General features: G+C 44.8%; 1 protein-coding gene across 1 annotated transcript; it reads left to right on the top strand.

Annotated features, from left to right (window-relative positions):
• The first annotated feature begins 4,717 nt into the window (after positions 1 to 4,717).
• Rnf125 (ring finger protein 125) lies at positions 4,718 to 23,158 on the top strand. Its single transcript, XM_055625757.1, has 5 exons — positions 4,718 to 5,342; positions 15,727 to 15,880; positions 20,362 to 20,456; positions 22,024 to 22,114; positions 23,007 to 23,158. The coding sequence occupies exons 1-5, from the start codon at positions 5,173 to 5,175 to the stop codon at positions 23,130 to 23,132; spliced, it is 636 nt and encodes a 211-aa protein (XP_055481732.1). The 5' UTR covers positions 4,718 to 5,172; the 3' UTR covers positions 23,133 to 23,158.
• Positions 23,159 to 23,165: the final 7 nt, after the last annotated feature.

Genomic DNA, 23,165 nt, shown 5'->3' with positions numbered 1-23,165 from the left:
CTGCACCCAGCTGCGTTGCAGCTTTCGTAGTTCACCACAGACATGGAAGTCTGGTATATTGGCATCAAGCCACCTCAACAGGCTTCTCAGGTGAGTCTGACGCAATATGGTTTGATGACAGAGTGACTTGACAAAACTGCCTGTATGGCCATGTCAGTGACCGACCAGAGCTCTTAATGGTTTCTATAAAGCCACAGAACCCAACTGAAAGTACCTAACCAAGATTGCTTTTGTATTTACACCTCCTGATCTCCAGCCTCCTCTCACTCTGTGCTGAAAATTCCAGCCCGGGAGTGCAGCTCTCTGAGCCATAGTTTGGGGCTTCCTGCTCCCTTGTCTGTGCTCACCAGATCCCCATCATCCTCACCTATCTGGAATGCTTTGAATTTAGAATGTCCCTCCTCTTCTTTAAGCAGTCTCATTTCGTAGACTGGTTGTCCTGGAACTCCCCATGGAGACAGGCCTCCACCCCCAGAGAATCTCCTGCCTCTGCCCGTGAATGCTGAGATTTAAGGTGTGCTCCACCATGGTGCCTAGCTATTTCTTCCCTTCTTTTCTTTTTTTCTTTCTATTTTCATTTTTTGAGACATTATGTAGTCCTAGATGTTCAAGAACTCGATATGTAGACTTAGGTAGCTGGCCTCAAACTCACAGAGATCCGTCTGCCTCTGCTTCTGGAGTGCTGGGATTGAAGGCCTTCATCACCCTGCTGGTATTTAAAATTTTGTTTATTTTTATTTAAACATATTTTTTATTATACTGTATTCTCTTTACCTTCCAATTGTAGCACCCTCCCTTACGTCCTCCCTATTCTACCCTCCCTTCTTCTTCCCCCCATTCCCCTCCTCTAGTCCTTGGAAATGGGAAACCCTCTTCCCCTACCAACTGACCTCAGCCTATCAAGTCTCATCTGGACTGGCTACCTCCTCTTCCTCTCTGGCCTGGCAAGGGCACCCTGCCAGGGGGAAGTGATCAAAGAGCTGGCAACAGAGTCCATGTCAGAGACAGCCCCTCCTTTCCTTACTAGGGGACCCACAAGACTGAGCTGCCTATGGGCTACATCTGAGCAGGGGGTCTAGATCCTCCCCATGCATGGTCCTTGGTTAGTGCATCAGTCTCTGCAGGCCTCCCTGGACCCAGATTTGTTGACTTTGTTGATCTCCTTCTGGAGCTCCTGTCCCCTCCGGGTCCTTCAACAAGGGCATCTGCTCAACTATGTTCATAGCAGCTTTATTCATAATAGCCAGAATCTCGAAACAACCTAGACATCCTTCAGCTGAAGAATGGATACAGAAATTGTGGTACATTTACACAATGGAATACTATTCAGCTATTAAAAACAAAGAAATCATGAAATTTGCAAGCAAATGGATGGAACTAGAACAGATCATCCTGAGTGAGGTATCCCAGAAGCAGAAAGACACACATGATACGTACTCACTTACAATTGGATATTAGCCATAATGATACAGGATAACCTTACTACAACCCACAGACTTAAAGGAGCTAAACAACAAGGAGGACCCTAGTTAGGATGCTTAATCCTCACTCAGAAGGGCAGAAGGAGAGGGAGAAAACAGGAAACAGGACAGGAAGCCTACCACAGAGGGCTTCTGAAAGATTCCTGCAGGGAATCAAAGCAGATGCTGAGACTCAGAACCAAACTTTGGGCAGAGCACAGGGACTCTTATTTTTAAATTTTAAAAATTAGGATCTTGTGTAACTCAGACTGGCCTCAAGCTTGCTACCTAGAGAGACCTTAAACTTGTAAGCTTCCTGCCTCCACCTCCCCAGGGCTGGGATTACAGGTGTGTACTGCTACAGACAGACTCTGCTATGCTGGACATGAAACCCAGAATTTCATGCACCCTGGGAAAGCACTCAACCAACTGAGCTACACGCCAAACTCTAGACTCTTCTCTCTTACTCTCTCCTTCATTACACCCTCCGGGCTAACTTAGCATTCTCATTCTTCCATAGATTCTGATCACTGACTATATCTTGTATTATTTTCTTCAACAGCTTATCAGGCATGAAAGCCTTGAGAACAGGAAAAGAAGTGCAGAGTGGGTGTAGACCACAGAACTAACTGAATAGATTATGCAAGAATAAAGGAAGTGCTGGCAAGATGCTGCAAGCTATAAAGGCAGGAGATAAAAAGGAAGTGCATCAGCTGTGATTCCTTGAAAAGGGAGGGCCATGAGATCAAAAAGTAGACAATGAGTGGCAGCCCTCTGAAGAAGTCATTGTATGTCATGGAAACACATAGAAATACACTGCATTGTCTTTAATGTCATGGTCCACAGTAATCAGTCAAAACAATCTCTTAAATTCAGAGATGAAGAATCAACCCAAAGAGGAAGACACTGACAGTGAAGATGGTCAGCCAAACCCAGTAGCTGTCCACTCCCTAGGCAGAATTCTTTGTTCTGGTACCCTTGTTGCTGTGATAAAGCATTCTAGCCAAAAGCAACTTAGGGGAGGGGAAATGTATTTGGCCTAACTTTCAGGCCACACTCTGTAGAGGAATTTTAATTCAGAACATGGCTGTTCTGGCAAGAGATCACATCCAAAAACCTAGGTCTGTGTGATCTGGCGGGAATACAGGCAGGCTTTTAATCCCAGGACACAGAGGCAAGCAGATCCGAGTTCAAGTCCAGCCTGAACTCAGAGCAAGTTTCAGGTAAAGAAAAGTTTAGGCTCAGGCATGATGGTATATGCCTTTAATCCCAACACTCAGGAGACAAAGGCATGCAGATCTCTGAGTTCTAGTCAGTTCTGTTCAGGTAGTTTGGTTGAGTCAGTGAGTTGAGAGGCAGTGCAGTGGAGTTGAGTTCCTGGCAGTTCAGTTCATGGAATTCAGAGGCAGTTTTTGCTGGGACTGCTTTACAGAAAGAGGCTGAAGAGAGAACAAGCTAGACACAGGTAAAGACAGAACAAGCCAGAGAATGAAAAGAAGCCAGATGATTACAACAGATTGCTAGAGTTAGTTTGAGGCCGGGCAGAGCAATTCAGTCCAAGGTCAAGAGAAGTCATCTTGAACAGGAGTTTGAGCCAAACAGCTGAGTTGAACCAGCCAGCCAGAGTTCAGAAAGAACCTGAAACCATGGAGGACCGAAGTTTTCTAGCCCACTCACAGGCTCATGACCACCTGCCCAGAGAAAGGTGCTGGCAGCAGTGGGCTATGCTCTCCCACGTCAATGAACAATCACGACAGTTTCTCATACTCCACCTGATAAAGGCCTTTCGCAGTTGATTCTAGGCTGGGTCAAGTTGACAATAAATGCTAACTAGAACATTCCTTATCCCACCCCTAATGTCTACTGGTGTATTTGACACCAAGTAGGCTCCCTCATTAAACGCTGGCAGAATGAATAAGTCTAAGACGACATGTGTTTGACAGCACCTGACAGGCAAGCTTCACTATTTATTGCATTCTTTTACTTCTGACAGAAATTCTACCAGCAAAAATTGGCTATAAATTATGTAATAGTGGCATGACTGTTTGGGACGATCAACTGATTTCTGATTGGATTTTAAGCCTGGTCAAAAGGAGAGAATACATACTTGATATTGTAAATCTATCCATTAGTTTATGGCTTGGCTGGGTATAGTGGTGATTGCCTCTGATCCCATCATTCAGGAGGAAGACAGGCAGATCTCTGGGAATTCAAGGCCAGTCTGGTCTACATATTGAGCTCCAAGATAGGCAGAGCTACATTGTGAAAACCATTTTCAAAAACAAGAATAATAATAATAATAATAAAAACCCTAAGCCAAAAGGTGCTGAGTTACAGCTTAGTTGGTAGTGTTTGCCTAACAAACAAGGCTCAGCATCATAAAATTAAACAATAGAAAATTAAATTAAAATTTAAAAGTGTCAACTGGGCGCGGTAGTCCATGCTTTTAAGTTCGGCAGAGGCAGGCAGATCTCTGAGTCTGAGGCCAGTCTGTTTCAGGACAGCCAAAGCTATAGAGTGAGATCCTGTCATAAAAAGACAAAAAAAAAATTAAAAGTGTCAAAATGCAAAAAGCTAAGGACTGGGAGAAACTAGGTGAAGTTCAGGGGATTTGTTTGTTTGTTTGTTTTCTGTTGTTGTTTTTTCAAGACAGGGTTTCTTTTTGTAGTCCTGGCTGACCTCACTCTGTAGACCAGCCTGGCCTTGAACCCAGAGATACATCTGCCTCTGCCTCCCACATGCTGGATTGAAGGTGTGCACTACCACTGCCCAGGTGTTCCGGGGATTTTTATGCATTACATATTTTGTAGTAATATATATAGTTCACAGTCTATAGCGTATTTGTCCAAACAGCTGCATTTACATCTATAACTCTCCCTAAGTATTTTTTTCTGTCCTGTCTCAAGCTCCCAAGCACGGTGATTACAGATGTGCCCCATCACACGCGGGGACAAGTTTTATTTTATTCTTTACTTTTTCATTTACTCCAGTACTGGGGAACAAACCCAGGTCTCATACTGGCTAGGCAAACACCCCACCACTGAACTACATCTAAAACTGTGTTGTTTTCTCGAGATGGTCTCATTCCGTATCCCCCTGAACGTCCTGGGACTCACTATGTGGTCCAGGCTGCCCTGAACCTTCTAAGTGCTGAAAACATAAGCCACGATGCCTGGCTTGCTTTATCTATTTTTGATAACAGTCTTGCTCAAATGCAGCCCAACTGACCGCGAACTCGCAGCAATCCTCCTGTCTGACTGCTGGCATTGTATTTGTACGCCACCAAGTGGGGCTCTAGATTCAGCTGCACGTCAGGATCAGGAAACTTTCCGCTGCCCAAGGCTAATCACTCCCTTATTGAAGTATTGAGTCAATCACCGAAATGGTCATAGGTCGGCTCTGAGGCTTATTAAGATTCCAGCTTGGAGGCCAGAGAGAGTTAGCCTGTCTCCAGCGGTTGTTCTCCAACTGGACTTTGCGGAACTCTGAGCGCGGGTGGAGGGTTCGGGTTTCGCCCTCTGGGGACCTCGAGCCTCTGCAGCGCCTGGTCGCTCGGTCCGCCTGTGCTCCACCGAGAGGCCCAGCGCGCCGCGGCTGGCCGAGCCAGGAGGCGGCGATCCCGGCTGGGCCTGGACTTCCTTCCTCCGGGGAGGGACAACAGAACCACCCGCAGGCGGCACGGAGCTCCTGGCAGCCTGCTGGAAGCGCAGCGATGGGTTCCCTGCTGAGCAGCGACAGCTCCAAGTCCGCGCCCGCCTCCTCTGCCCCGGGGACCACCACCCTGGAGCGCAGCGCGGACCCGAAGCTGCCCATCACCTCTTTCGACTGCTCCGTGTGCCTGGAGGTGCTACACCAGCCGGTCCGGACCCGCTGTGGCCATGTGTGAGTGTCCGGGGAGCTCGGGTGGCGCGCCCACCCAGCGGCGGGGGGATGCTGGGGAAGGGGAGGGCATGAGGCCCGTGGGAGCAGAAGCAGCGAGTGTTGGGAAACTGATGCAAGGGCTTCTTGCACCTGCTCTGGTCCGGGAAGACACCCTATGTACGTGTGTATGTATGTTGGGGAGCGCTTGCACAGGATTGCGAGAGCCGGGGTGATGGGACAGGGGCCTCCCGCCTTGCACAGGTCTGGCTGATTTTTGACCGATCGGGTCCCCCCTCTCCTGAGAACCTGGGTAGGTTTTGTTTTTGCCGAAGCGGTGCACATGTTCCGGAACCTCCGGAGGCTGATGTCTTGGGCTGTAGAGAAGACCTGTGCAAACTCTTCCAGTTCCTACCCCGCGTCCCCTTCTCAGCTGGAGCGTGCCAAAGGCTTTCTGAGGTCGCTAGTTTTGACCAACGGATAGGGTGGGGCTTGGAGCTCTGGTGTTTGCTCCACGCCACGGAATTCACCCGTTTAAAAACTCAGAGGAGAGGTGACCGAGGCTGTGTGCTACCTACTGTAGCCACTGCCACTCCCCAAACCGAAAGCAGAGGCAGTTTTCACTGCAAACTCACGGCTGTTGCAAAGCGGCAGCCGTTTCCTAAGGAGGCTTTAAAAATGAAGCACATTCTTAGGGGGTGTTTGGATAAGCAGAGCGGCCTTCCATGTGTGGATCTGCGTTTGCTGTTTATTCAGGCAGTCGTCGTCGTCGTCCCCCCGCCCCCCGTGGTTACATGGGTGTGAGTATGGGCTTGCACGCTTAGGTCAGAAGCAAAGCTCACTCCACCGTCATCTCTGACACCAGAAGAAAAACACATTTGCTGGTGCCGACTTTTGGCTTAACAAAACAAAGCAAACCCCTGTATGTGAAAAATGCTCGCGCTTGACTGTGTTAGCTGCCAAGGAAGCCCTGGTGCCCACAGGGAGGCAGTGAGCACGTGCCGCACGCACAGTGTTTAAATCAAGAGCGCTCTGGTCCCCACTCTGTGATATTCTCAGGACCTGTTTTTGTTTTGTTTTGTTTTCAGCTTTGACCTTTAAACTCAAGGCTTACGTTTGTAACGTCTTTTCCAGTTATTGATGTTGTTCTTAGCTTTCTCAACATAACTCTTTGACGTGCCATCCAAAGGACAGGTTGACAGGGTGAGAGCCAAGGTTCTGTTGTGCAATGTCAGGAAATAGGTCGGTTAGGTCAGGACAATAGCCTAAAGAGAACTACATTTTTTTTAAAAAATGTTTTCTTCAGGGGAGGCTTTGAGGTGACTTCGGGTCTCCTGTAAAGTAGTCTAGCCTCAAGCTCACTGTGTAGCCAAGGATGACCTTGAATTTTTGTTTTGAGAGAGCCTCACTATGTAGCCTGGGCTGGCCTTGATATCACCATGTAGATCAGGCTGACCTCTAACTCACAAATCTGACTGCCTCTGCCTCCTGGGTTCTGGGATTAAAGGTGCTACCACATTCCCCAGACCTTGGCCTTGACCTCCTGTTTCCACTTCCCCAGGCCTGGGGTTACTGACCTGTGTGCCCTGTGCGTCCAGTTTATAGAAGGTTGGGGATCCTTGCATAGTAAGAAAAGTCTCAACCAACCCGCTATTTTTTTACTTTGTGAGTGTGTGTGTGTGTGTGTGTGTGTGTGTGTGTGTGTGTGGAACTCATGGACTTGTAAATCACTAAGCCAGTGCTTGGCCACTGAACTACATCCCCAGGATTTTAGTTTAACCTTTCTTAACATTAAAGCTTCACCAAAGATGGACAATAAGTCTTGAAAATCCTTCCACAGCTCTGAAGGGCAGCTTTGCTACTGCCATCACAGGATTCCAGATTGTTTTCAGGGGTTGGATTTTGAACACTGTAATTTATTTGTTTCTACCAAAGGATAATATAAACTTGCAAAAATGTTACATTTATTTTTGTTTAATCTTTTTTTTTCTTTGTTAAAGTGAATAGGAAACTAGTCACTGGAAAAATAGTCATAAAATACCATAACAAGGGCTGGACAAATTGCCTTCCCTCCCTGAACTGTTCTTTGTTTTGACAAATCTATGTCCATTGTTCTGGCTGTGGGCAGAATTTCCATGTTCTTCCTTTTGGCCAACTTGGGCCCCTTCCACTTTATAAATGTTAACCAGAGTCCTGTTTGCACTGGAGACTGTTGTTAACACCAATTGTACAGTCTAAACGAGTTACTCTTTTCTGCCCAACCTAAGTTGGGAAATGAGAAAACTGCAAGTGAAGCCCTCTGTTTTCATTATCCCGTAGTGAGGTTAGATTTCCAACTGGGTTGCTTTTTGTTGGTTTTAGCTGATAAATCTTTTACAAGTCAAAACGACAAGAAAACAGCAGCAATTCTCTGGATGAATGTATAGACAGGCTCCTTGCAAACACAGCTTGGCACAGTGGCAACTGAGCGTGATCTCAAGCTGGGTGTGGGATTCAGCATAGCCGCCAGTCATCTTATGACCAAGTGGTTGACTCTCTCAGAACTGAGCTTTGTTAGGAGCCTTTGAGATGTAGAGAAGCCTGTAAGGAAGGCTGAACTGTGGAGGACAGTGGTAGAGCGCTGGCTTGGCATAAGCCAAGTCGGGACTGGCCAATGCCAGTCGCACAGAGCTGTAATCATTGTCTCTATTCTGGCAGAGTCTCATGGTGTCCCAGATGGCCTTGAACTCACTATGTAGTCAAGGATGACCGTCCACTTTTAGTCATTAATTTTTTTTTTCATTTTTCTTTTTCTTTTCTTTTTTTGAGAAAGGGTCTGGCTTTGTAGAGCAAGTTGCCCTACCTCTGCCTCCAAAGCTCTGGGATTAAAGGCATGCACCACCACTGTCCTGGCATCTGTCTGTTTGTTTGTTTGTTTTTTAATGGAACATCTGGATTTTCAATTAACTCACTTATTTGAGTGAGATGATGCATGCTTCGCAGGCTATGAGAGTGGAGGAAGAAGACAGGTTCTAGAAGTTGGCTCTTCTCCCTTGTATGTCTTGGAGACCACCCTCTAGCAATCAGGTGTGGTGGTAGGTGCCTCTACATCTTCAGTCTTGCTGGTCCCTGGTTTATTTGAGACAGGGCCTCAGTTTTATAAGCAAGGATGACCTTGAACTACTGATCTTTATGCCTCCATCCCTTCTACATTGTGGTTCTGGAGATTCAAACTAGCAAATGCCTTTATCCTCAGAGTCATCTTGACGACTTAGTGTTGCATGCTTTGGACAACTTTTCTACAATTGTAAGAATCAGTCTCTCTTTCTCTTTCTGGAACAGGGTCTCAGTCTGTATCCCATGCTGGCCAGTAGACAAGATCGTTCCTAAACTCAAGATCCACCTGCCTCCCAAGTGCTGGGATTAAAGGAATATATTATATTTTAAATTGATTATTCATATCACAAAAAAATTGTAAAAGTGGATTAGAAGAAAAAAAGACTTCTTACGTTTGCTTTAATATCGTCAGGGAACTTAGGGAAGAGGGAGTTATTGAAGAGAAACTGAACTGAACTAAAAAGGAACCTAATTTACAGTTAAACAGTCAAAGGTTTGGCGATGCCGTTAATTGGTAAAGCACTTGCCTAACGTGTGCAGGGTTCAGTGTCCAGTGCCAAGAAAACAAGCTGTTCTCTGAGTGTTAAAGTCACGTCCATCAAAGGTAGGTTGGGGATAAACATTAGCTACTTTGCTGTTGCTATGATAAAACACCATGACAGAGGCCACTTATAAAAAAATAATTTCTCTGGGCATATGATTCCATGACTGCAGAGAGAAGGCATGGCAGCTGGAAGCTGAGAGCTTACATCTTGGTACACAAGCAAGAAGGAGAGAGAGAGAGAGAGAGAGAGAGAGAGAAAGAGAAATCAAAATGGCCAGTCATTAAATGCTCAAGGTTGGCCTCAGGTGATAAACTTCTTCCAACAAGGCTATACCCCCCCCCCCAAGCCTTCTGAAACTCCGAAAGCAGCTGGGAATCAAATATTCAAATGCCGGGGAACAATGGGGGACATCTTCAAACTACTACAGGCATAATGCAGGGGCAGAGTTCTGACCTAGTGTCACAAGGCCTTGGACTAATTTCTTAGTATCACACGTTCAAATAGACACAGCCAAATAATTAGCTTTCAATTGGACATAGTAGACAAAGGATAAATATGTTAAAGACAATTCCTGAGATTTAGTGAACTCATGAAAGCGTCTTGTATTAGTCAGGGTCCCTAGCGTAACATGTGCCACCACAGCCTGGCTAAAAATCTCTTTTTAGGCATGTGTGCGTGTTTATGGGTATGTGCACCAAAGTGTAGGTGACATCAGAGGCCTGAAGAAGGACTTGGGTTCCCTAGGGCTAGGCTTACAGGCTATTGGGCAGCACTGACGTAGATGCTGGGAACAGAACTTAGGTCCTCTAGAAGATCAGTAAGTGCTCTCAACCACTGAGTTATCTCTCCAGCCCCTGGATAGGTTACTTGTTTCTGTGACAAAATGCCTGAGAAGCAACTTAGGGGGAGGTTTGTTTAGACTCACAGTTTGGGGGCAGGGAAGGCACGGTGGGCAGGGTATGAGGCAGCTGAAGCGTCTCTCCTGCGAGGTTCCAAATCCAGTTGGACCGACAATGAAGATGATCCATCATACTGACTCTTCTAATTTATTTTGCTTCCTGAGTTTTATGAGCTTCCTCTCCCTTCTAGGAGTGGATGCTGGGATTTCTAGTGTGTGTTCAGCTCCATGTATAGACTTAACACGAACATTAACAAACAAAGGCTAATTTTGTGTGGCCTTGTTCTCGAGGAAGGTAGAATGGTTATGAAGTTAGTTTGGCTACAGCTAAGTGAATGAGGAACAGTTGGGCTTTTTTTTTAACTTTGAATGGTTTTTTTTTGTTTTTTTTTTTTGTTTTTTTTTTTTGTTTTGTTTTCTTGATAAAAATCATTGTCATTTTCAACATTAGTATATGGTAGAAAGTCTGTAATTTTCTGGAAATCCTCACCTGCCTCACCTATACTTTCAGACTTTATCATCAGGAAGGACAAAACAAGTTCAGGGCCATGAGACTCAGATGGGAGTTGGGGGAAAGGGGAGACAGACAGACAGACAGACAGATAGACAAAGAGACAGAGGAAAGGAGAGAGAGAGTGCACAAGAGATGGCATTGGAGATTGAACCCAGGGCTTTGTATGTGCTATGCAAGCACTCTACCAACTGAGCCACATCCCTGGCTCCAGTGGTCTGTGATTTTTCTGTAATGACTTTATGATAGAGCTGATGACTAGCCATGAACGCTCTATGCCCTGGAAGAACCCCCCAGTGTCCTTGGTGAGTGTGTTAGAATGTGGTGTGTGAAGCCTTTTGTGCCACAACAGTTGAGAAATTCTTGAGTGCCATTGTTCTTCTTAAAGCACAATGTCACCACTCCTTGAAAGAAAAGCTTGGCCATTGAGCATCGGATATTGTTGAAATGATTCCAAAACAAAACATAGTTCGTACAATTTGGTGTCCTTCAATAGCATCAGTCACGGGACCTTTTGTAGCTTGTGTGTATGTGTGCCCCATATTAGACACAATAGGGTTATTGTTTTTCTTGCTGTGCGGGGGACTGAACTCAGTATCTCACACTCCAGGATCTCACTCTTTCTAGGCACACACTGTATACACTGTACCATTAAGCTGTACATGGGCCAGACCAGAATGATCCATTGTTGGAGGGAGACTTGTGTGTTGCCCTATAGTGGAATATTAGTCTGTGCCTTTTATCTTTGAATAACAGCTTCCCTTAATCTGTTTCTATTTTCATTCTTGCTTTGCCAGCTCATATCTTTTTTTTTTTAAATTCTATTTAGACACGTTCTCTGTCTAACCCAGGCTGACCTGAAGCACACTTTATAGCCCTGACCAGCCTTCAACCTAAAGCAATCCTCCTGCCTCAGCCTTCCAACTGGCGGTGTGAACCATTAAGTCCAGCCAGCACATCCCTAGTGAAGCTTTGTGTTGGGTACCTCGGGTAAAAGGTTAGGCCTGCCACCTGCCAACAGCCTCTTCCAGATCCCTCCCCTCCACCCTAGAGAGTCCCCAGGGCTTCTCTTTCCTGTTTCAATTCATGGAGAGTTCAGTTTTGCTCTGAGATTGGGGACTAAGTCTCTCCAGTGTCCTTAGCTGTGTTTCCTGTTTCAGCTCTCTGCTGGCCTCTTCATTATGGGGGATTTTGGCTAATTATTTTAGGGAAATAGAATGAGGTTCGTAAAATAACAAATAGGAGTGATGTGATTACGTTTCCAGCTGGTTTCCGAGATGGTTGAGTCATTATAGAGTTCCTTATTGATTTTCCCCTGCTGTGCTACAAGCGGGGGGGGGGGGGGGGGGGGGGGCTGGAGTGAAGGGCCACACTCCTCAGGGAGAGGGCTTCAGCCCAAGCACTTCTGGGAGATGGCACTGGAGTGGAAGGAGGCTAGTAAGACAGGCCTCACAAGAAAGCCAGGAGAAAGGGTTTGTGAGAAATCTGATTTCAAAACCCTGGTGATGCATTCAGGAGGTTTCCTTTTGTTTTTCCATTTGAAAATTACCTTTATTTATTTTATGGGAAGTGTGTATGGAGGGGTGCATTGCCATGGTGTACATGTGGGAGGTCAGAGGACAACCAGTGGTAGACTTTTGCTACTGGGTATTTCACTGACCACATCCAGAGGTTTTGAAAACAAGAAGCCAGATTTGCTGCTGTTGTTTGAGACAGGGTCTCACTCTGTAGTCTTGGCTGGCCTGTAAGCCAGGCTGGTCTTGAGTTCACAGACATCCTCCGGTCTCTGTCTCCTTTGTACTTGGATTAAAGGAGTATGTCAGCGATGGAGCGAGGTTTTCAAGATGGGATCCCATTTACAGCCATGCTCAGCTCTTATCCTTTAGCTATATTCTCTTTACGATGATCCCTCCGTTTGTGATTCCTCCTGGAGGGTCAGGGCAGACAACCCAACACCTCCTTCTATTAGTGACCGTTCCCATCCCTCCCATTCCCTTCCTTCATGGCAGAAAGATATCACACTCTTTTTGAGACAGGGTCTCACGGAGAGAGTTCAATCTGGTCAACCTTTTACATCATTGGGGCTGATCTTGAACTGCGGCCCCTGCTGCCTTCACCTTCCAGTTGCTGGGATTATAGGCATGTACCACAGCACCCAGGCCTTTGTGCACACTGCTGTCTGTCCGCAGTGCAGGCAAGCACTCTTATCAACTGAGCTGCAGGACGCCACGGTATGATTTACTCATGGGAACTGTGGGAATTCCCAAAGAAGTCTCTATTGGGCAATTTCTCAGAACCGATTGTTACGTCAACTTTCTGACCGTGTTCTGAGCAGCTACCATTGTGCCTGTGCTGTGTAGGAGGGACCCTGTGTTCCAAGCGGTCCTGTGATCTTTCTCACTGTGTTACTGTAACTGCCCTGTCATCCCAGCAATGTTTTTTTGTTTTGCTTCTCAACTTTATTGAGGTGATACACTCTGACTCATACAGCATGTAAGCTGCGTTGATCAATTGCAGCAACTGTTCACACAGCCTGGAACAACACCACTATTTGGGACAGTTAGTTCCTTTACACTGAGAAATCCCCTCCTGTCCTTTGTGGTCAGTCTCTTCCCCTAAGGCTAGCCATATCAGATCCATCCGTCTCCAGAATCAACTTTGGGATCATGCAGCCAGGAGCTCTTTCATTTGCAGAAGGGGCACGGGTTTTGTTTTGCCTGTCCCTTTGCTACTGTCAACAGGCATTTGCTGGTGTAAGGCACCACTATATGCCTTGGCCTTTTGAGCCCGGGTCTCATATAGCAAACTCACTAACCTAACTAAGATGACTCTGAACTCCTTCTCTACCTCTGGACTTCTGAGGCTACTGGTGCGCCTCACCCACGGGCCCCCTGGGCCGCATCCATACAGGGCAAGCACTCCATTCACCAAGTGATACATACTCCTAACCTGGTCTTGGTTTTTAGAGATAGAATCTCATGTGGCTCAACCTAGTCTTGAACTTGTTTAGGCTTGGACTTCTGAGCCTCCTTATACTTCCCAAGTGTCAGGTTTACAAGTTTGTGACTCCCAAACCCAGCTTGAGGCACCAAAGTGTCATGAATAAATTTGTTATAGATTTAGAAGGATGTGAGGTGGTTCATTCGTTTGTAGGGGCCTTAAATGACCTATAAAATGTTAAACTTCCTGCTTGATTCTGAATGCCTTTCTATTACTCTTAGCCTCCGCCCTGGTTTTTGTTTTGAGAGCGGTTTCACGGGATGAGAGTGCATTCTTAAAGACGCATGTTGCAAATGATCCAAACATTCAACTAAAAATAATGTAGTTTTTCGTGGTACTCTCAATCAATACCTAGCTGGCCTTGAACTTTTATGATCTTCCTCTTGAATTTAGGCTGGTCCCCTGTCTACTCTCTCTCTCTGCACAGCTCAGATTATACCCTAGGATTCCTGGCTGCCTTCTTGAACTTCAGCAAAGTGGTTTCCAGCTGTTGTAGTTTTTGGTTTTGTTTCTGTTAGGAAAATATTCCCAGCTCTTCTCCAGGTTTTTTTGTACTCATACCACTGTTTTTGTTTTTGTTTTCCCCCTGTTTGATTTTTGTAAAGGGTTTTGTAGCCCAGGCTATCCTAAAAGTTTTATGTCATACAGATTGATCAAAATCCTCCTGCCTCAGTCTCCCAAGTACTAGGATTAGAGTGGTACATTACCATGCTGATTTAATTTTTTTCCTTCTAATTTGACAAAGGATATACCCTTGTTTTTATTTCATTCCTCTATTTCCTATCCCTGGTTTGCTGTTTGTATGTTTGTTTATTTTTATAGGCTAGGCTAGACTCAAACTAGCTACTTAGCTGAGGATGACCTGGATTTTCCTGCTTCCACCTCCCAAATGCTAAGATTATAGCTGTGTGCTACCATGTCCAACTTAAAGCCTCGGGTCTCTTTAAACTGAGTATTTCTGCAGCCTCGTTTCCGACTTCCGAGGAGTGAGGGTTATCTGCTGCTACATAAGTCATGTGAGCAGGTAATATAGGTTAGAGCCATTGATATTGTGTTTGGAATGTTAGTTATTTTGAGTTGAACATTTGAGACAGTTGTAATAAACACTCTTAAAAGGATAAATTTTCAAGGCTTGCATGGTGGCCCATACTTTTAACCCCAGCACTTAGTAGACAGAACCAGGCAGATGTCTGTGAGTTTGAAGACAGGCTCATCTGCATAGTGTGTTTCATGCCAACCAAGACTACATACACAGTAAGACCCTTTCTCAAAAAACAAACAGACAAAAAACAATACACTTTAAGCCAGGCTTAGTGCTGTATTCCTGTAATCCCTGATAGATTTCAGGAGGTAAAGATGTTAATGGTAAAACTGAGGTTCCCTTTTCGGATTTTAGTCTCATCATAAGAGAATGTAGACATGGGGTAAGAAATTGTGCCTTTTGAGATAGGGTCTGACATGTTCAGCAAGCAGCCACATAGCAGAAGCAGAGACTGAGAAAGCCTGGAGTTTCAGTGAAAGCTTGCCCAGAGTTTGGAGAGAAGAAAAAGTTACATTTTTTCTGGGTAATTCAGAAAAATAGTGACTCCATAAGTGACTACTTCCAGAGTGAGTTTTTGGGAAGGAAAATACATTTAAAATACATCATCTCAAGCCAGGCAGGGGTGGTGAACACCTTTAATCCCAGCACTTGGGAGGCAGAAACAGGTAGGTCTCTGGGGTCTCTTCCAAGCTAGGCTGGTCTATAGATCACATTTCATGACAGCCAAGGCTACACACAGAAACCCTGTCTTGAAAGAAAAACAAACAAACGACCCCCCCTCAAAAAAAAAAGTGCATTAAAAAAGTATGTCATCTCATTAAGGGGATAATTACTCTCCCCATCTTTTTGTCTTGGCTTGAGGAAATCAGCCTATCTGAGGTGATTGATAGGCCCAACTCTATTGTTAATGATTTGGGTCTCCGTGAAAGACCAGAGATAGATTGTCTTTCTACCTGAGAGCAGTTGAATGGACCTTAACAAAGCCCAGATACCTCCACCTTCTTTTTTGAGACAGGGCCTCATTGTATAGCTCTGGCTATACTGGAAGCTGATATATAGACCAGGTTGACGAACTCAGAGATCTGCCTGCTTCTGCTTCCTGAGCGCTAGAATTAAAGTCGTGGGCTATCATGCCTGCCTATTTTATTTTTAAATTATGTGTATGTGTTTATGTGTGGGTATGTGCCCATATGAGTACAGGTGTCCTGGGAGGCCAGAAGACCTGAATGCTGGGAATGGGACTCAGGTCTTCTAGAGGAGTAGTGTGCACCCGAGTGCTGAGCCATATCTCCTGATGTGTTCTCTGTTTTGAGTAGGTTCTGCCGATCATGTATTGCCACCAGTATAAAGAACAATAAATGGACCTGTCCATACTGCCGGGCGTACCTTCCTTCAGAGGGGGTGCCAGCAACTGACATAGCCAGAAGGATGAAATCAGAATACCAGAACTGTGCTGAATGTGGGACTCTGGTGAGTAACGCAGCCCATGTTCACGATTACAAGCAAAGGTTCCCGGCGGCACTATCGTTCCACTGTCTCTGTCTCTCCAGCCCCAGCCCCACTCCTTTGGGGGCAGGGTCTTATTCTGTAGCCCAGCTTAAACTTGCTATCCTCCTGCCTCTGCTTTGGAAGTGTTGGGAATACATACCTGCCGGACAGTATCGGCTCCTTTCGTGTTCGTGTTTGTGTTTGTGTTTATGCAGCACTGGAAAGCGAACCCCAGGGCTTCCTGCATGCTGGGTGAATGCTGTACCACTGAACCATAGCCCCACAAATCCCATTTTCACTTTTGATTTTGAGATAGTCAATATTAAGTTACCTACGCTAACTGTGGACTTTCTCTGTAGCCCACCAGCCCCTTAAACATTCTTTTTGAAACTTGGAACTCTTACTTTATCTGTTTTCCTACCACCATTCAGAGCTAGAAAAAAAATATATTTTTTGAGACAGGGTTTCTCTGTGTAGCCTTGGCTGTCCTGGACTCACTCTGTAGACCAGTCTGGGCTCAAACTCACAGAGATCTGCCTGCCTCTGCCTCACGGAGTGCTGGGAATTACAGGCATGAGCCACCACGCCCACCTGAAAATAAGATTTTTAGTGTGGGATTAAAAAAAAAAATCATAGGAAAACCCATGTGTGATAGCTCAGGCCTTTAATCTCAGCATGCTGGAGGATCTGCTGCATGTTCAAGGCTGACCCATTCTACATGGCAAGTTCCAGCCCGGCCAGGACGGAATAACACACAGTGTCTCAAATACAACAAATACCCCAAACAAAAAGTCAGTTCCCAGAAATCAAAGAACATGGCTACTCTCTCCCCTTGCCTCACAGCAGGAAGCCATCTGGACCTCCTCTCCTTGCCCTTACCTCTGGTCCCTAAGGAAGTACCTCTGACTGAGGTAGCAGGAGGATGCTATGACCTCTTGGTTACCTGCACCTGCTCTTCCCCAAGCGCTATCTCCTGCTAGATTCCGCTCCTGTTACCATCTTTCTCAGCGAGCTGAATGGACACCAAGTACCCGCCACCAGAGCCCTTGAGGCAAGGACAAAGAGGAGCATGGCGCCTCCTGTAACATTGTACCCAACACTCATCCACCAAGGCCTTGGTGCATTTAAAAATATTTGTAAATGTAAGAATCAATAATTTATCATGGCCTCCTAACTAGAACTGATATGCAACCTTCCGGGACAAGCATCCTGAGAGCCAACACTGATTCTCTCGCTTACTGTTTCCGATTTGTCACAGTTACTTGTTTATTCTTCGTGATTTATTTATGTTGTATGAGGGGGCGGCATACATGGGCAACCTTCCCATGGCTGTCTGTCCATAGCAACAGCATTGTCAAACGCTGGATGAAGCCCCCAGCCAGACTCTCCCTCCAGGTGTCTGATCAGCCACAGGGTTTTGGTTTGAAGAACTCTGTGTTAGTCTCTTGCTTTCGAGGCTACCCTTCCGTCCAGAGTGTTGCCTCTTCCTTTTACGAGTTCTAAGCTTTGCACACTTCACTGCCCAGGCCCACTCTCCTCTCCTTGCAGCCCGGCCTTAGTGTTCCAAGTTCCGCTAGAAACAACCTTTTAGTCACCCGTCCTCATATCTATTCCTCTGTAACATCTGTTCCTCTGTTGGATTATCTGCACCATTAGAATAGGCACGAGGCTCATCGTCTACTGTCTCTTCAACAGCACCTTACAACAGATTTGTAATCTGTTTGTAAGCAACAGATTTGAATGTATGTCTAGATGATTTATTTATTATTTGGTTTTTCAAGACAGGGTTTCTCTGTGTTGCCTTGGCTGATTATAGGCATAGATTATACATTTTTCAATCTGTTTCTCAATGTACAATTCCCAGGTTGTGATTTACTAAGGAAGGCTTACCTTTCTTGAACAAAGAATGTGATTTTTAAAAATTATTTATTTATGCAGTATTCTGCCTGCATGTACCCCTGCATGCCAGAAGAGGGCACCAGATCTCATTATAGATGGTTGTGAGCCACCATGTGGTTGCTGGTAGTTGAACTCAGGACCTTAGGATGTACAGCCACTGTTCTTAACCTCTGAGCCATCTCTCCAGCCCTGTGATTTTTTTTATTATTATTAATTACAGTTTATTCACTTTGTATCTCAGCTGTAGCCCCCTCCTCATCCCCTCCCAATCGCATCCTCTCTCTCCTTCTCCTATGTCCCTCCCCCAGTCCAATGATAGGGAAGGCTCACAGCCATAAATATAAGAACGTGATTTTAAAAAAAACAACAACAGAGTTTTAACCTCGTCTAGCTTGTTACTTGTGATCCTTCTGCTTCAGCTTTCTAAGTATTGAGGAATATTTGTGTACTACCACACCTGTTTTAGAGCTAATCTGTTCTTTCTTTCTTTCTTTCTTTCTTTCTTTCTTTCTTTCTTTCTTTCTTTCTTTCTTTCTTCCTTCCTTCCTTCCTTCCTCCCTTCCTTCCTTCCTTCCTTCCTTCCACTCTCTCACTGTCTCTGGGGCAGGTCTCACTCTGCAGGCCTATATAGCCTGGAACTCACTATGTAGAACAGGTTAGCAGAGATCACTTGCCTCTGCCTCTCAAATGCTGGTATTAAAGGTGTTCACCATAATGCCTGGCTCAATATATAAGAACTTAATATATATATATATATATATATATATATATATATATATATTTTTTATATATGTGTGTATATAATATATGTGTATAAAATAATATTATGTATATAACATATACCAAGTATATATATATAGTATATATATAAGTATATATACTATATATATAGTAAAGAGAAACTGTGTAACTACAATTCTTAAATCTTTATTTCAGTTAAACGTATGTGTGTTTGTGTGTGTATACACAAACAGGCATACATGAGCCACAGCTTTGACGTAGATGCCAGAGCACAATTTGTGGGAATTGGTTCTCTCCTTCTCCTTTGTGGAGACCAGAAATTAACTGTAATAGATACTATTGATTATAAACATTTCCCTCCCTCCCTCCTCCTTGCCCATCTTTCTCTTTCTTACTGTGTAGTTCTGGCTGGCTTGGAACTCTGTGTAAACCAGGCTGGCCTAGAGTTTAAAGATACAATCACCTTTGCTGCCCAAGTGCTGGAATTGAAAACATGCACCATCATGTCTGGCTATAAACATGTCTTTTTAAGACAGCGACCTGGGTTGCTGGGCATGGGTGGAGCACACCTGTACCTCCCACACTCAGCGAGGAAGAGGCAGGCAGATCTCTGTGAATTTGATGCCAGCCTGGTCTACAAAATGAGTCCAGGACAGCCAAGGCTAAAGAGAAACCCTGTCTCAAAAATCAAATAAACAAACAAACAAGCAAAAAAAGGCAGCTGCTTTGATCAGTCCTTCCTTTTGTTCTTGGTGGGTACTTTGTCACTGTTTTCATGTCCTTGCTAGCTTTCCTTCTGCCCCTTGTTAAGCAATAGTGGCTATTTCCATCATGTGGTAGAGTTTTTGAAGCTGAACTTCCAACGGAAGTTTGGGCACAATGAGGCAGCGTGGGCTGGCTGTGGGCTGCCAGCTAACCACAGCTGTGAGAAGCTTCCTCCACCGGGAGATCTTAGCAGCATTTCTGAGGAAACTGAGTGTGAACTGCGATCAACAGAGCCCTGTGGGTGTGCATGTGGACAAAGAAGGGCTCCTCATTCTGCTCTGATAAAGATGGGCTCCAGGAGCTGTGGTTTGTGTTTGCCTTGATAGACCTGGTAAGTATGCTGTGCGATGTAAACTCAAACAATACTTATACATGTTGCAAGCTGATGGCATTTATTACTTCACTTAATGTGTGAGGTTTCGTTTAGTTTACGATGGACACTTGAAAAAAGTGTGTATATCCAATATTCGCCTCCATTTCCTTTCATCTCTTGTTAATGTTTTTCTTCTTTCCCTCTTCTTACTCTTTCTCTTCACCTAGTTTTCTTTTTTTTTTCAAAAACCTATTTGCATAATAGCATGCAAAAAAAATCCTTTGCTACTCAGCATCTTTTTGTTTTTTCAAAAACAGCATATTTTTTAGAAGGAACAAATTTAAAAGTTCACTTCAATGTTTCTGAAGTGTTGGATTTTTAAACACAATTATTGTATTATTATTACTACTACTATTGCTGCTGCTGCTGCTACTTCTACTTTTTGATTTTTTGAGACAGGGTTTCTCTGTGTAGCCCTGGCTGTCCTGGAATGCACTCTGTAGACCAGGCTGGCTTTGAACTCAGAGATCCACCTGCTTCTGCCTCTCAAATGCTGGGATTAATAATGTATGCCACCACCATCTGGCACAGTATTCTTGATAATGCCTGTACTTTGTGACTATTTCATGAAAAAAAAATTCCATTTATTACCTGCCCCAATAAAAGCAGATTTGAAAGTTATGGAGCTGGCTCACATAAAGTCCCTTTCCAACAGGAGTTTTATCCTGAATTTGCCTTTGTGTAGGTTTGCCTCAGTGACATGAGGACCCACATAAGGACTTGTGAGAAGTACATCGAAAAATACGGGCCGCTGCAAGAACTCGGCGAGACAACAGCAAGGTTTGTTGGAACGCAGTGTAATGTCAAGCTAAATCCAGTGTGTCTATGGAGAATAAGCTAGGCACTTGGGAGGCTGAGACAGGAGTCATGAGTCAGAGGCCATCCTGTGCTACAGAGTGAGGTACTCACACATGAAAGTGTACTCAAAATTGAACTTGCATGTCTCTTTTTACAAGTGGGTGATTCTAGGACCCAACTCTTATTATTATTTTTTAATATTTGTGTGTGTATCTGTGCCTGAGTGTATGTCTGCACCATGTGGGTACAGGATCTTATGGAGGTCAGAAATTGGATGCTCTGGAACTGGAGTTACACACAGTTGTGAGCCTCCATGTAGGTGCTGGGAACAAAGCCTGAGTCCTCTGCAGGAACAGCAAGTATTTTTCAATGCCGAGATATCTCTCTAGCCTCAAACATACGAGTCCTTACCTAAAAGTCTAAAGGATCACTCTGTTCTTTTTATTTTACTTGCATTTGTCCTGATAATGTACCTGTTATTGCAGGATTTGTTTTATAGATAATGTCATATTTTTTTTTGTGGGGGGAGATGTTGAGACAGGGTTTCTCTGAGTAGACTTGGCAGTCTTGGACTTGCTTTGTAGACCTGGCTATCCTCAAACTCACAGCGATCCACCTGCCTCTGCCTCCCTGAATGCTGGGATTAAAGGCATGCCCAGCTGATTAATAAATTTTAAATGAGTGTTTTTGCTGTACGCAGAATACAGATTCTGTTAGATTGACCAGTAGGGAGGAAGAAAGGTTAAAAATAGGTTGAGAAAAATATGGCATTGAATGCAAGTTGATGGAGTTTATGAAAAATGTAAAATATACAGAAACTGGCTTAAGTTCTCATTTCTTTTGCTGGTTAAAATTATAGCAAAGAATTTTAAAGCTAGGCTTGGTGCTACATGACTATAATTTCAGTACTCAGGAGACCAAGGCAGAAGAATCGCCAGTACAAGACTAGGTTATGCTACATGATAACCTTGAGGATTGCTTGAGCCATGCACTGAGAATAAAACAAAAAATCCCTTTCCAGTACAGTGACATATGCCTGTAATCATTTCAGGAGGCTGAGGCAGATGGATTGCTGAGAGCCTGAGGAAAGCCTGAGCTGCCTGGCAAAACTTGTCTTAAAACAAGGAGTCAGAGTCAGTTGGCGCCTTTAGTCTCAGCAATTGGGAAGCCGAGGCAGGCAGATCTCTGAGTTCTAGGCCAGTCTGGTCTATTCAGTGAGTTTCAAGACAGCCAAGGCTACACAGAGAAACCCTGTCTTGAAACCAAACAAACAAAAACAAAGAAACAAAATCCCAAAGAGTCAAACAAGCAAGCCAGGTGTGGGGGTGCACGACCATAATCCCAGCAGTTAGGACCTAGAAGCAGCACAACCAAGGCAAGCCTGGGTGATGTAGAAAGACCCTGCCCCCCTCACAAAATAAACAAACAAATAAATAAATGAACAAACTAACCTAGCTATAGCCTGTATGTCTGTTTTTTAAAATTTCGAGTTAAGTGGCCACTCCAGATGACCACTGTTTCAGTGATCCTAGCTCTGTGCCATTTCCAGATGCGAATGCCCATTTTGTCAGAGGGAACTGGATGAAGACTGCTTGCTGGATCACTGCATTACCTACCACAGATCAGAAAGGAGGCCTGTGGTAAGGGTTCTTATCTACTACCTGTCCGCCCGTCTTTCTGTCTGCGTACTGCCTGATTTTAAGATGCGTTAGAATCTGGGCCTCATGGCTCATGCCTGTAATCTCAGCACTTGAGAGGCAAGGAAGGACAGATGCTGCAGATCTGAGGCCAACCTGGGCTACACAGCGAGTTCTATGCCAGTTCGGGCTACAGAGTTAGAACTGTATATTCCCACCACCACCCTACACACACACTCCTGCTTCAAGGAAAATGTTCATAAGAAACTCCGTTTGTGGGCCTGGAGAGATGGCTCAGTGGTCAAGAGCACTTGCTCTTCCAAGGTCCTGAGTTCAATCCTAGCAACCACATGGTGGCTCACAACCATCTATAGTGAGATCTGGTGCCAACTTCTGGTGTGCAGGCACACATGCAGGCGGGGCACTGTATAAATAATAAATGTTTTTTAAAAAAGAAACTCCATTTTCTAATTTTAAGGAACTGCATTTCTTCCCCCACCCCCCTTTGGTTTTTCAAGACAGATCTGCCTACCTCTGCCTCCCTGAGTGCTGGGATTATAAGTGTGCACTGAGCGCACAGCTAGAACTACATTTATTTATCTGTGTTCATGCAGTTCACATGTGGAAATGAGAACAACTACTGTCTCTTGCCTTTACTCACTGAGCATTTTACTAGCCCCAGGAAACTGTTCAATACTGTATGGCTGGGCGTGATGGTACCTGCCTTTGGAAGGCAGAGACATGCAGATCTTTGTTAACTCAAGACAAGCCTGGTCTACATGGTGAGTTCCAGGCCAGGCAGGTCAACAACAGTGAGACCCTGTTAAAACAAAACAAACAAACAAAAAGCCTTTTTAAAATTATTTTTTAAAACTCATTTATTTATTTTATATAGATGAGTGCTCTATCTGCATGCCAGAAGAGGACATCAGATCCCAGGATAGATGGTTGTGAGCCGCCATGTGGTTGCTCCTATTTGCACTCAGGACCTGGAAGATCAGACAGTGCCCTTAACCACTGAGACACCTCTCCAACTTCTTCTTCTTTTTTTTTT

The sequence above is a fragment of the Psammomys obesus genome, unplaced genomic scaffold (genome assembly GCF_907164565.1).
Source record: "Psammomys obesus unplaced genomic scaffold, mPsaObe1.curated_primary_1811, whole genome shotgun sequence".
In the NCBI taxonomy this organism is placed as follows: Eukaryota; Metazoa; Chordata; class Mammalia; order Rodentia; family Muridae; genus Psammomys; species Psammomys obesus.
This window is presented reverse-complemented; position numbering and strand designations above follow the sequence as displayed.